The 14,747-nt window shown below is 41.9% G+C and overlaps 1 protein-coding gene across 2 annotated transcripts in view; it reads left to right on the plus strand.

The window, feature by feature from the left end:
- The window catches only part of pde10a (phosphodiesterase 10A), an 83,375-nt gene that overhangs the window by 21,555 nt on the left and 47,073 nt on the right, over window positions 1–14,747 (plus strand). Inside the window, exon 1 of one of the 2 annotated variants that reach the window (XM_036546832.1) lies at window positions 4,945–5,008. The exons of the other annotated variant lie outside the window; for it this stretch is intronic. Coding sequence (XP_036402725.1) covers window positions 4,945–5,008 — 64 coding nt within the window. Of the gene's footprint in view, window positions 1–4,944; window positions 5,009–14,747 lie in introns of those variants that run through there. 2 annotated transcript variants of the gene reach the window in all.

Here is a 14,747-nt window from a genome sequence, read left to right on the forward strand (position 1 = left end):
TACAAAGGAAACAAGGATACCACTCTGAGAAGTATTTGATGTCATAGAATACATTAAAAGGACAAAGTTTCAAACATTGTATTGATTTGTTTTCTGGTCTGGTGCTATCCATAAGAACACTTGTATAGTATGATAACATCAATCAATGTCTGCCTTTATGACAGTTAATGTGAAATTGTTGCAATGCAAGTAAAAAAGGGACCGGTCAAAAATCTGTATGGGGCAGCAGTGTGGAGTAGTTATAAGGCATAAGGCGCAAGACCCCAATCTACTGGTTCTATTCACAGTTGGGCCACTGCTGTTGTACCCTTGGGCAAGGTCCTTAACGTGAATTGCCCCAGTAAACATGGAACTGTATAAACGGATAACAAGTAAAACCTGTTAACTACCCAAATATGTACTATATGGCGAGAATGAGATTATACAACATAAAACAGCATTTATAGATTGTTTCAACGTAGACTTCATAGGCGTCATTTACGCTGGGGACATGTCCCCACCACTTTTTGTCGTGGCCCATTTCGTCCCCACCACTTTAAAAAGGTGTGAACACGTCGAACCCGTCGTTGTCCCCAGCACTTTTCAAAACAAACTGACGCCCATGGTAGACAGTAATGTTATATTGTCAGAGCAGTAGGAGGCAAAGATGAATTGTGTGGTGATAGTAAAACGTTTAACTGGTACGAAAGGCTGGCGAGAAAATGAGAAAACAGACCGGTACAAATAATATAAATCGTCAAAAATTTTCAGCCAAAAGAGTTCAGCGAAACTAACGATACCATTACACAGCATGTGTCAAAATGAATAAATATCATTACTTAAATATTGTGGTGTATGTCAGGGGGGCAAGCTGTTGTTTGCCATAAAAAGTGATACTATAGATTTTAATAATGATAAGAACTGTTCTGCGCATTCATGGCAGAGCTGAGAATTTGACATAGCTGTGTAGAAAAGTTCTTCCTTTTAATTAGTTGAATGAAATTCCTGTTTACATCGATATAAATATTTTGATATATGGGAGTGGGTTCTCATTCTTCACCGAGTTAAGTGTCAATACACTTTATTTCGTGACATGTACAGAGTATCCATCACCACAATTATGGCAGAACACTAAAGTTATACACACATATTTTATATAATTGATCGGAGAGCACAATGTTTCACTTTAGAAAACATGGGAACAAAAGTCATAATCACAGCACCCACACAAAGTCCCGGCATGTCTATGTCATCAGTTCTATGTTTCCGTTTAATGTTTGAACGGTGTTACCGTCGTTAGGCTACATATTAATACTTTTGTACATACATTTAATCTCGCATGATAATGTACCTTCTATCATTCGCATCATTTTACCAACGCTGTAAACCTATAACCCAAAATACCCATCACTTTGATTGTACTATGTATAACAAACCAAATACGTTCAATTCCAAAAAGCTTTATGTGAGAGTAATGTATTACAACGTCTGGAGTCAGTGTGTGGTAACGATACAGTGCTGACCATTACATTTTGAAGTGCATCATGTATTGAGTCGCATACAGTTAGTTTCAACGTGGCGGTTTAAAATAAATCCACATTCTGCATCACAGCTTTGCCAGCATAAAAATATCCATGGCCTTACTCTTAAAATTCTTTTTCAATGAATACCTAAATTTACTTGTAAAGACTACGATTTTTTTTAACTATGGATGTACATACTGTTCATGCAACGTTGCGTTCTGAGGGTAGACACAACTAAGAACATTTTGCAAAACAGATAATGTTATTCATATCGAGGCACGTTCTAAAGCCTGCTTGTTTCTTTATTCATATGAAAACACATTTCGGCACATATCGCTGAAGGTGGTTAAATACATTGTAAGTATTGCTGGTCGAGCATATTATGACTGCGTTAAAGATTCAGTTATATCTGTTACCTTAACGCTCCCCCCGCTGGTATAAAGATTCCTTGCTTTGGTCTTTGTTGAACGAACACATTCGATAAATTTTTAGCGTTTTACAATAAGAAGAATGCGTGAAGTAAGGTGTATTTTTTCGCGGTAGTGAAAGTCGTACTTTCTCTCAGCTCCCTTACCAACTCCGGGCTCCGGGAGTTCAGCCGTGGCAGAGCAGTTAACAGATCAAGGCTGAAATATTTTCAAGGGTTTGGAAGCTGTGTGGGGCCCGAAAGACGTCAATGAGACGTCAAAATGATACAGGAAATCCTTTGAATAAACCTCGCAGTAAAAAAAAATAAATAAATAAAAAAGACCAGAAGAAAAGAAACCAAACTTTTGTCGGATAATTAGAAATGTTCTAACGGAAAACCTCTGTTCTGGTGAAATTATTCTTTTAATAGAAACATGCCCAGTTTAAGTAGGCTTTGTAAACAGTTTTCAAGTACATTGTTTACATTTGCAAACAGGAATATGCATTAAATTAACTTGGAATTTAACACAATAGCGTGCACATGAGTATTGAAAATATTGCAAACATGGCAAACATTACCATTGTATTCATACGTTCTACGTTTGTGTTGTTCATCTATTCATATGACGCTGTAAATCGTATAGATTTGAATTAAACTGCTATGTTCTGTGCGGTATCCGAATCCAAACCAAGCCCTTAAATAACTGTGCATCAAAACGAAGAAATGCATGCAAAAATACTCAAATTAATGATAGTCATTTGGGTTGATAATTCATAATGTTGCAGAGATTCGCTTGTACGGCGACTTCAATGTGTCATGACATTTAAGAATTCATGTGCAATGAGTCACTTTAGTGCAAAGAAGTACAATATAATATTAATGATAGAAGTATGGAATCGACTGCCAAAAATGCGCAGCCTACAAATTCATGATAACAGCCGAAAGGCCTATCCCAACACAGTTGCAAAAATGCTGTGGAGTTTAGTATCAGTAGCATTCCTTAGGTCTATGTTTTGTTTTTTGTTTTTTTTAAAAATCGAATATATCTTTTTCTGTTCCATTCGTTCTGACAAGGATTTCCTCTGCAGTGCTGTGAAGACTAATGCACATTTATGTGGATTTAAGGATTACGAAGACCATATGGTCTATGACAAAATTATTCTGCTGAATGAATTAGTCAAGGCAATGTATAGTGATTAAAAGAATTGGTTGAATACACATAGGTAGATAAAAAGTGTAGGAGTTACTAGATGCTCTGCGGACCAAATGAATATCCTTGAATAATTTGCTATAATGAACAGGTTTGCAGTTCTAGCATTTTGTACGACTGTCAAGTAAACGTTGTACAAATAACCATATTCATGCAGTATTTTACTTTTAAGGAAAAGATGTATTATGGCAAATGCTTGTTTATATACAGTTCTGGTGATCCACATAGTCTTAATAGTCTCTAGTAAGAACAATAACAGTAACCTGTTGTACGCAGTTACTGTGTTTCACCATTTACACTATTGTGCATTTTGATTATAGATATTGGGCTTTCTACTTGTAAATATATTTTATCGCTGCGGTGAACTGTAAAATGCATTTGTATATACATCTCTTCAATTAAAATTACAGTGCGTTTCTTACATTTTGGAATTTTTGATTTTGTAATAGGCCTATATACCAACGAAGACGTTATATAATAGTAAACGAGATCTGTTTTCATTCGCCTTGCAGAATGGCTGTCAGAATTACGTGCAGAATGATACGCAGAAATTGTTTCTCTTAGAATGATTTCATTATTTGCCGTTCTGCGTACTTATTAAGGCCACGCAATACTAGTAACTGAATGGGTCCTTTTTGAAAATTAGGTCTAAAACCGTTTAGTTTTGACTGTTTTTTGCCTAAATCGATGCATTGAGACACTGTACCTTTAAGCAATCACCTTTTCTCCGCTGCACACACACAGACATACAAACACACATTCACCGGCGCGTGCTGACGTCGAGAATGCATCAAACTGTCCGCCGCTGCAGCAGCAGTAGCGGATTGCTTCTTTAGGGGTCGGTTTTAGAACTCGGAGAATGTTTTGTGGGGATAAGGGATGGTCAAAACAGCGATCCATGTAAAGCCTACACGAGCGTGATCTTGTTTTATTCTCCGAAACGTGTCTATTTTCATTCAGATATTTGTGAGAGTGTGCTTGGCGACAGTTTTGTCGAGCAGTGGGCGGTTTCTGTCTAGTGTTCATGTCTGAGTGCTGGCGAGAGCCCTCTGCAGTGACTTGGGTTGCATATTTTGCTGTAAAACAACAACACGAGTAATGAACATAGATGAAGATATCAATGTATTTTACAATTTCGCGTAAATCTTCTGAACATGTTTCATATGTTTGCCTGTGGGTAGCGAAAACTCGAGGGATTAGAACTGCGATTCGATCCTCCCTCTTTTGTACTGTTCACATTATTCCTCTCGTTGAATCTCAAACGTCCTGCCTCAATGCTATAAATACGGAGAATGTCCAACCCTGAGAAATTACTCTCATCACGCCCCCAAACCCCCTTGACTACTGGGAAAACGCACAGATCCGGAGACAGCGTTCACGTTTACAGCAGTTTGTCTCCGGAAAGCGGTTGGGCATGTAGTTCCGCCTTTTTTTCAGCGACACCCAGGAACAGCAGCCGGGGAAGAGGCAGCAGCATCGCCGCACACTCCGCAGTTCCCCGTCTCTCTTCGCCTGCGTACTCGCCGTTATCTCCTCCGTCATCCTCCTCTTCTTCGTGCAAACTTACTGGGCTGCCACGGCGAGGAGGCGGATCGACGTTTAACTACAGCGCGGCGAGCGGGGGTAGACAGCTCTGGACTCCATCGTACTCACCACGCTCCATTCACCGCTCTCCCCTACCCGACTTCCACGGACTGTTTAGACCCTATCCGCACGCGTTCTGGTTGAATCATTTCATTAACAGCAGGACTGTCTATAGCAGGAATTACAACAGAGGCGCGTTTTTCTCCCTTGCTTCTCCGTCTCTGCGCTTGGAGCCAGACATGGAAGATGGTCCGCCTTCAACAAGCTGTTTCAGAAGGTTTACGGACTGTTTTCTTGGTACAAGTAGGTACTTTTATGCAATGTATACTGAACGCTCTTCCACTTAGAAGAAGTGAATTAGTGGCCGGTTACCCATATTTTATGTACATTTATTTTTTCGGTTTTGGAAAACTTTGTTGCTGTTTTTGTAATACGTTTAGCTAATTAAAATCACATACACGTGATTGTTCGAGTCACTAGTGGTGGTCACTGATCAATGTAAGGATAAATATATATAATAAGAAATACAAATAAACATTAAATTTATCGCTGTGATTCTAATCGTCTGACAGAATCGAACTAATTTACAAACGATACATGACCATCAATATTGTATTGCACAGATACAAGTAACGTAAGGGTGGGGTTTTTTGGGGGGTTATTTCGTGTCTTACGACAGCGCATCGAGGTGAGAATGTTGTGTCGAACTTCGGAGGCAAAACTGGGTATAATTAGCGAACCGGGAGTCATTTGAATGGGTCGGAGAGTACAACTTAGTGTCTTCCTAAAAAAATGAGCGATGGTCTACACTCATGGGCTTGTCGGTAAGCTCGGGGGGTCCCGCCGGCAAACCACATCAAACCGGGGGGTGAGTAGTATCAAAACGCACAGCTCCAGGTTCTGCAATGCGCCTGGCCACCGCGCACAGCTCTCTGCGTGGCGCGCCTCGGAATGCATTATCGGCAGGGTCTTAATTGGTTTAACGAGAGAATCAACGTATATTGTTCTAGAACACTGATTGGGGACAAGTGCTTTTTATTAGGTAACTGCAGTCAGTCATGAAATACTGTGTTGTTATTGAGAGAATAGGAGTGGTCACCTGCTATCCCGCGCTCCGATATTAAGTATAGGGGTCCCGCAAAATGCCTGTACTTTATCTGTAGCAAAAATGTGCGTCATGTGTTTGGAGTACTTTTCTTCAAATGGCAAAGTATTGATTTTTAATGGACTTGTCTGTGGTACAAAAAACTTGCATTGGTTGAATTATCAGGTAATTGTCCATTAAGGATCAATATAATCATCTCCGAAGGGCTGCCAGAGAGAAAATTGTTTGCTTATTGTCATAAAATATTCTGCGGAGGCTACCGAGTGGAGGAGCATCGAGGGTCCAAGGACGTGACAGGAAGTGTGTAGGGTCGGATCGCGGCTCTGGTTCCCTCAATCAAAGTACCTAATAACCTCAGCGGTCTCAGTGGGCACCAGCATATACACTTTTTAAGCAAAAAAAAAAAAAAATTAAAAATGTCTTTGAATGGGAAAACTGAAATATTGCTAATTGCTTAAGTTTAGCCAACACACCCTTTTTTGGCCGGGGGGCAGAGGAGTGAAACCTCAGACATCACATATCTCTGTCCATACCCACACAATCACATCCATCAAGGGGGGGGGGGGGGTCGCAATCACCTCTCCATGCAGGTTGCATCCAGTCATGGCTTCACGTCAGCTTGCTCAGTCCCATCTCCTGTTAGGGAAGAGGTACTGAGTGATGCATGCCATAGAGAGGGTCCCTCATAGATCCCACAGAATGTGTGGGGGGAAAGGGGGCTGGCATGACAGTCGAGAAATCCTACAGATGTCATTCAGGCATCACAGGCTGCAAGGTGCTGACCTCGTCGGCTTAGAGTTCATATGCGTACACACGCTTTCAGCTGAAGTGCTGCTTCTGGGCAAATTGCAGTGCTACTCTTTTTTTCATCTCATTTTGGGCCTGGTAAAATCCTTACCTTTGTTGTAATTCTACATTACGTTTGTTTTGTATAACCTAAAATGGACTTTTAGTCAGCCTCACAATCAGGCACACAGTCTAGTCAAATGAGGTAAGAAGAGCTTAGCAGGATGTCGGTGTTAGCAGTGTGGTAAAGGGACCTTCAAATTTGTCAACGTGACCTGTTTTACTGCTTCTTTTTTTGTACATGTAGAGGTCATGGTTAGATATCTTTGGTTTTGTAGTGTTTTAATTGGCTAAACTGTTGGACCTCATTAGCCTTCAGTAGTCATTCTTTTCAGTGCAGTTGTTCAATCTGTACAGCTTCGGCTCCACTGCCACTGATAAAATCAGTGAGCTTCCTTTTTATTTTTTCCTTTTAAAATGACTGAAAATTCAAAACGAATGAAATGCATCATCTTGTTAATAAATACAGTTGAATAAAATTAATACATTTAAACAACCCCAGATAAAGGCAGTGGCCAAAAATCAGCTGGTATTAGCGAACCTTTTGTATCCTATCAAACGAATGAGTAAAATAAATATGGTACTGTATGGCTATAATAACATTTTGATACATGAGATAACATGAAATAACATTTCATTTTGATTCATGAGATAGCACACTGAATTTCAGCCAGAATGTGTTTACTGTTTCTTATCGCAGGCACATTCTTGTGTGTACTTGTATCTTTCAGCTACTATGCACCTGTAAGCCAAAGCACTGTAAGTAATGTGCTGGTAATTGGTGCCAATGTAGCACGTGTAATTAATGGCAATGGGAGATAAGTTATTCAAGAACAATTATCTTGAATCAGGGATGATAGTATATTACAGTTTGAAACTATACAAATGGCATCACCATGTATCTATCTAATGTATCTTAAAAGAGTCATATTTTTGGATTGGAGTCATTTTGCAAATCATTGCCTCGTTTGGTGTTCTTTAGGGGTTTTTGAGGTTAAATGTCCGTCTGTAATAAACAACGTACCTGTCAGCTAAGCAGGTAGAAGTTGGTGCAGTGATGAATTTGAGGACCTCATCTGTTTGAGCATTATGTGTAAAGGGGAGGGGAGGGAATATCCCTGTATTTTTTCAACTATAAATAGACTTGTTGTGTCCTTTTTATAGGGAATATTGCGGATTTGTTTTTGGATTTCTAATTCAGCAGAAGCACAGTATTTTTTTTTTGTGGAGTGTCTTAATATTCACACTATCCCACACTTTTTTTATTTTATCTGTGACCATCAGTGATAGTGCATATGTGCAGGGCTTTGCACAGGAAAATATTTGCCTTTGTAGGTCAGCACTTAGCTAAGTTTAGGGCATGAAGATTTACTTGTGTTTGCAGGATGTGGTGCTGTAAATGTCTTCATTACCCCTTGATTGACAGAGAAGGGATGGATTGTGTGTGTGCGTGCTCGCACGTGCGTGTGTGTGTGGGAGCATGTGTGTTGAGTAGAAACTATGATTGGTGTGTGGTAGGGTTGGGACCAAAATGTTTTCTTTGTGTGTCTGTAGAACAGCTTTGTCTGCGTGTGGTAGGAGGACGGAGCTCTCTTTGCCAGACTCCGTAGCCACTTCTTCGCTTACTGTCTTGGGTGATTTGGGAGCTACAGCACACTAATCAGAACTGGACTGGTTGGTGTGCTGTTTCTGAAGCTCTTTGCAGTTAGTACACTCCCCCTCCCTCCATGTGGTTTAAGTCACTGAAGCCACACAGAGGAATTAAAGTGCTTTTTACTCTTTTTGAGAAGTCATTATTTTCTGTCTTGTACTTCTCTGACCTTTACTAATGTTGTAAAATCCATTTTTAATGCGTTACATGTAAATGGAAATGTTCTTTTATTATTGAACTGAAGATGGGCTAGGACTGGCTATGCCTTCATCCTGTGCGTGTCTGTAAGAGTGTGCTTATGTGCGCATTGGCAGTTGGGGGGTGTACTGGAGTCCAAGTGTGTGTTGTGTGTGTGTGTGTGTGTGTGTGTGTGTGTGTGTGTGTGTGATACTGGTGGTAGTGCTTGGGGGGGGGGGGGTTGCACGTGCATTTGTGTGTGGTGTAATACATGCGTGTAATAAATGTGCAGTTGTGGTGTGTTTGTGAAGGTCTGTAGTGTGTATGAGGCAGTGTGAGCATGTGTGGTGCAGCGAGAGGTTGTGAGGTGTGTCAGGATGTGTGTGATGTAGTGTTAGGGTGTGTGTCGTGCGCTGTGCTGATCAGAGGGTGTTTTACTATGGAATGTTTTCCTCCTGCGTGTCATGTGCCCAGATGGGTCAGCACAAGGTGGGGGATAAATAAACACTGGAGGTGTTTACTGTCTCCGCAGGAGCTGCGTGTGAGAGGCAGAAACGCACCTGACCTGTGCAGCTCTCTTACCTTCTGTCTCACAAAGTCACCTGCTTTCACTCTCACACTTGGGCACAGTCTCTCTCGCTCTCTCTCTCACGCACACGCACACACGCACGTACGTTGGCTCAATGCCGTTAGTTATTGTCAGTTTGATCAAAGTATAAATTTTTGTGCTTGAATTTGCCCTTTGTTCTCCTGTTTTCATTTTGGTTGAGCTGCGGTGTAAATCAAGAGAGGCCTTTCTGTGGACAAAAAAAAAAATTGAGGAGCCGTGGAAAAAAAAAAAAAAAAATCAAGGTACCATGGTGTTCCAGCCTCTGCTCTGGACTGTGGGCCCTGCACAATGTCACAGTAGATGCCTCTGAGGCTCTCTTTGTGTTGGGCTCCATGTTTAAGAAAGTGTGACAATGACACAAGGGAGGGGGTACTTTGTGGCCTTCTGTTCTAGTAGGCAGTTTATTGGAGTTTGGAGTTTGTGATTGCATGTGGCCACACCCACAACAGGCAGCATCACAGATGTGATGCACTTAAGATGTCAGTCATCTTAATTTATTGAAACCAGACAAATTTGACTGGAGTTTCCTTAAAGCCCTTTTCTGCAGGTCAGATCCAGTCAATGAAAGCATTTGATGAAAGAACTCAAAAGTGAGGGGAAAAATTGCTTCATAAGACATTGTGCTTGTACATGCAAGGGAAAGAATTGGTTATGTAATGTGTGATTTTGGTCTTCACTCTTTTATGCAAGGAAAAGTTTTAATGACTGAAAATGTATCTCATCGTGAAACAAATGTTTTATGGTGGTTTTTAAGAAAAAGTGCTTTTATAATGGCAAAGCTGCAAATATCAGTATTGTTCCACACAACAGGAAATGATGTAAGTGAGGATGGGAAACATAATTTGATATTTGCCTTTGAAGGTGATGTCATCCATTTTATATCGGCGTGTGTAGGCCATATGTTATTTGTTCAGGTCTTTTGCAGGGCGTGTTAGAGTATATCTCAGCAGCCAATGCAAACATATACAAATAAACATCTATGAAATTCATGAATTATACCTAAATAACTAAACATAGCTAAACAGTTATATAATATCATTTCTTTATATTTAATTATACCACCATCATAAAAATATGAGGCCTCTGGCCGTTGCTCAAACCTGAGCAGTGTATTTTCCTGTTGCTCAATATGCTGGATTGGATAGGGGTGGTAGAGGGTACAGAGCTGTACATGTTGCAGAATAATAACATTCTGTTGACGTGTGTGTGTGTTACATGTATCCATCTGTAAATCCTTTATTATGGTGCACACTTATTTAAATACTCGTTTTTCTCTCAAAGATGTCTATCCTGACCATACCAGTTATTGTGTGTGTGTGTTGCGGTGTGTGTTGCGTGTGATTGGACGTGGCATGATACAGCACCGGGATTTCATCTTCACAGGCCTGGGAAAACGCTGGAGACTTTCACTGTGATGCGTTCGGCACCAGACGTTCGCAAGTATTGTACATGTTCAGCATGACGCATTCCATGTGCGGCACAAAGGGAAGAGCTTGTGCATTGGAAGGGGAAGTGTCTGTGTGTGCGTTTGTGTGCGTTTTGGCCTTTCATTTCCTTGATTCACAGACATGGTGTTGTCACTGTGCTTTTTCTGGCTTCTTGAGATTATTGCGTTCAAACAAGCACCGAGAGGTGGAGCAGTCACCGGACTCACTGACCTGGGATCAGCACATTCCTGCAGAAGGGAATGACTGTTCGCTGGCCTGGTATTAACAGTACACAGAAAGATGGGCAACATGTTAGGGCTTTGATTCTTTGATTATATCAGTGCTTATCTTTAAAAAATTAAATATTCTTAGTGTATCTGGGATATATTTTTACCTGGCCTTTTTTTATAAATATATAGAATGATCTTGAAATTTTGTGTTGCATGCTTGCGAAAGGGAAAGGCATTTTATTCTGAAAATTCTGTCACATGAAATATATTTTCCCCTCAGAAGATGGCTGCCCTGAGTAATCATTGTCTTGTTCTCAGTATTTGGGTAACCATGGGGATGTGAAAAATACAGTCCTGCAAACAATGCGACACAAACAGCTTGGGAACACATTTCGTTCCGCTCCTCCGCTGGTACCTGCGCACGTGCTACCCGCTGCTCCACGAGTGACCCCTCGTAGCTCCTTTCTGCTCCCTTGCTCATGTTTCTGTGTGAAACAAAAAGAACTTTCCGTGATTGCAGTGGTCTACACAGCCACCCGTTTTAGGTGTTTTTTCCACATTTTGTCCCGTTTCACTCCAGTGGAGGAAGTGCTCCATCAGCTTTCAGTTTTATGCTCTCGTTGTACATTTGACTACCGTTATTTTAGGTGTGGTTTTATGTGGATGTTAACTGTAATATACCGTTTCGCAACGCATTGTGGTCGCTGACAAATTCTGAAGGATTTAAATGCCAGCTGTTGTGTAAAGTCGGTTGAACTTGAAATTAGTGTGTGCGTGTGTGTATGTGTATGTGTGTGTGTGTGCGCATGTGAGTTTTTGTCCAGTCGAGGTCAGGTGGAAAGGTCACACCAGGTAAATGTTAATGTGATCTGGCAACCTTTACAAACTCAATTGGATGTCTAGGAAGCGCTTAACTCAATGAAGGCCACATTGTCGGGTAGGAAGCACTCTACACCACATGCAGGGCTCCCTCACATGCAGAAGAAATTGTCAGACTTTTGTCTCTGTGTACTTTTCTCACAGGCCAGCAGAACAGAGGCATGCTCTGTGTGTGCTTGGCAGATGCTATACCGTACAATCTAAAGTCATTGATAGTTTCAGTGGAGATTCTAATCAGATTAGGTGTCGCTGATATCATGTCGTTCTTGCTGAACTCCAAAAGGCATGTGGGCCTTGAATGCTACGTTCACAGTTGTGAGGCAGAGGTCCGGATTTCTGGGTGCAGTAATATCGAAGCTGTATTCCCTGTGTAAATCTGCTCGCTTCATAATTGACTATATTCTGAGGCTCCAGAGTAATGTCTGGTAAACTCCCCGCAGGCCCCCCCACGCTGGAAGAACGGCCTTTGAAAACCACATCAGTTGCATTATTTATTTGGCTTAGTGCTTTCCTTTATCTGTGCCTACCCCGCCTGCTTCCATTTTCACATGCTATTCTGTGGCCCGTTTACACAGCTGGATCTTCAGTTGAGCAAGCAGCTGAGCAAGGTTCTCTACCTGATCCACTTCAGTAGTGTCGTACAGGGATACCTTTAAACTCTGGCTTTAGCCTAATCGCTGATCAGCTGCTCCACTAACAGTCTTAGGAGTTGTTGTTGCTGCTCCATGCAGGCCAAAGGCGTTAGGTCATAGGTCAAAGGCTATTGTCCGAACCTCGCTGATGGATTTGGTGTGGTTCAAGCAAAACCCTTGTCCTGGTGGGGCAGGTAGAGGCTGATGCATGTGGAGTTCAAAGCTTTGTTACCCTACAAACACTGTCAGAAATACTGTCAGAAAGGGTGTTTTCTGAAGTAGTGCAATTTTTTTTAAAGAAAGGAAGGGCAGTGAATGATTGGCTGTGTATCCTTGTATGAAGCAGGATGGGGGATTTTTTTGTGGTGTGTGTGTGGGGGATTTCTGTGGTTCTCATCAGAGAACTCCTCAGCAGGCTGTAGATTTTGGATTTCTCCAGATGTCAGAGAGGGACCATGAGTCAGGGGCAGCGCTGTGTGTGTGTGTGTGTGTGTGTGTGTGTGTGTGTGTGTGTTTTGGGGTGGGGGGGTCAGGTTCTAATCCTGAGGGGGTGCTTTTGTACACTTAACCTGACTCACTTCTGTGAATGCTCAGGAAATGGCATGCAAGCCCAGTAAGCCAGCCTGGAAAAAGTACCCGCTAAAACAAATGGGGAAAAAAAAAAAACTTTTGCATGAAAGATGAAACATGCTTGTACGAGTGGCATTATCAGGGAACTGCAGCAGGATACCACAGTAATGCAGGTGAACAGCAGGCTAATTCAGATGCATCTGAGCAGTGTTTCTGAATGCAGATGGTAGCACTGACTGACTGATGCAACCGCTTGTTGTGTTCGATCGAGATGAGAAAAAAGTTTTCTTAGTTCAGGCTGTTGTTGAGAGCCTTGTTTTATTTGAAGGGATGAGGCCTTGTGTTTCCCCTGACATCTCTGCCGGTGAACGGGAGGGTGAACTCGACGGTAAGGCAAGCTACGCTGCACGTCCGCAGACCTTTGTACAGGTCTTATCTCTGTTTGATGTTGTCATTTATAATCTGTCTTACATCTAATGACCTGTTCTGACGAAATAATGCAAATGACATTTCCATGGAATACTGTGTGTTTGTGTGTCTGTTGGTGTGTGTCTATGTGTGAGAACCAGAGAGAGAGTGGTTGGGCCTGTGTGTGTGTGCCTGTACATGTATGTGTGCATACACTTGTGTGTATGTGCAATCATATATGTGCCTGTGTGTATGTGTGTGTGCATATGTGTGTGTGTATTCATACATACATGTGCCTGTGTGTGTGTGTGTCTGTCTGTCTGTGTCTGTTATGTGTATCTAAGTGTGCATGTGGCTATGAGAGGTCAGAAAGACAAAACAGCACTTCATTAATTTTGTTTTCATCTATTAAAAAAAGGATCATGATTTGAGGGTCAGTGCCAAAAGGGTGATTCTTATGTAAGACATGCTGTTGTATTTCAGGCAAAAAGAAGTGAAACAAAGTGCTGGTTTGTTCCTCAGAAACAGCCTCAGCCGGCTGTTGTAGGACTCCTTTAGGGCACACGCGCACACACACACACACACACACAAACATTTATCTGCAGCATTGAGTTTAATGTTGGAGAAGAATAAAAGGAGTGGGGGAATTGTTAGATTTATTGAAATTTATTGCCCTGATGTTCTGGGTCCTGGCGAGGTTGATCCCGGTGCAGGCCCGTGTGGGGAATTCACATCATTACTTTTTCATGCTGCGGTGACATGCAGTAGCGCTGTGTGTCGTGACCCCCCCTCCCTCCCCCCCCTTCAAACGTCTGTGCAAGGGTGGGGTGTCAACTGTGCCTCCCGCCACCTCCCTCTTCCCTCTTTTTGTAAATGTTCGCACGTCACCGTGCAAAAAGAGATCCAGCCCCCTATAGATAAGATAAGAAACACATGCTCTCTCCAGCTCCTGGGCCAGGGAGTCCCAGACGGACCTGCTGACGCACGCACCCCCCCCTCCCAACCCCCCCCACCCCCCCGATGTCAGGCGAGTGAAAAGTAGTACCTTGGCAGCCTGCCCTTGACACCACGCCAGGGGGAGCGCGGTATTTTATTTCTTAAATAAAAAGGCCTTCTGAGCTTCAGCACCTCTTTGTTCCAGATTGTCTCTGGTCTCTCTTCTTGATTCTCTGGTCTCTACTGACTGTTCTCTATTATCTGGTCACTATTATTCTCTGGCCTCTATTCTGTGGTCCCTGGTCTAATGCCTCAGGCTTCCCACTCCCTCAGTTTCAATTCTGAACGCAGTTGCAGCGATGAACCAGGGGAGACTCACTGGTCGTAAGCCTCTAACATTTTTTTCATTTTCATGTTTAACCCCTGATCAACTCAAGGAAGCAAACCTATCCTTTTTTTTCTATGTAAAATTAGTTTTAAAGAGGTTTGTCTATCAATAAAATTGGTATGATTATTAGGAATGTAAATAATGGTTTGCAGATTATTTGGTTAAACCATTTCGGATGTTTTC

Source organism: Megalops cyprinoides, chromosome 15, assembly GCF_013368585.1.
Source record: "Megalops cyprinoides isolate fMegCyp1 chromosome 15, fMegCyp1.pri, whole genome shotgun sequence".
Taxonomy (NCBI): domain Eukaryota; kingdom Metazoa; phylum Chordata; class Actinopteri; order Elopiformes; family Megalopidae; genus Megalops; species Megalops cyprinoides.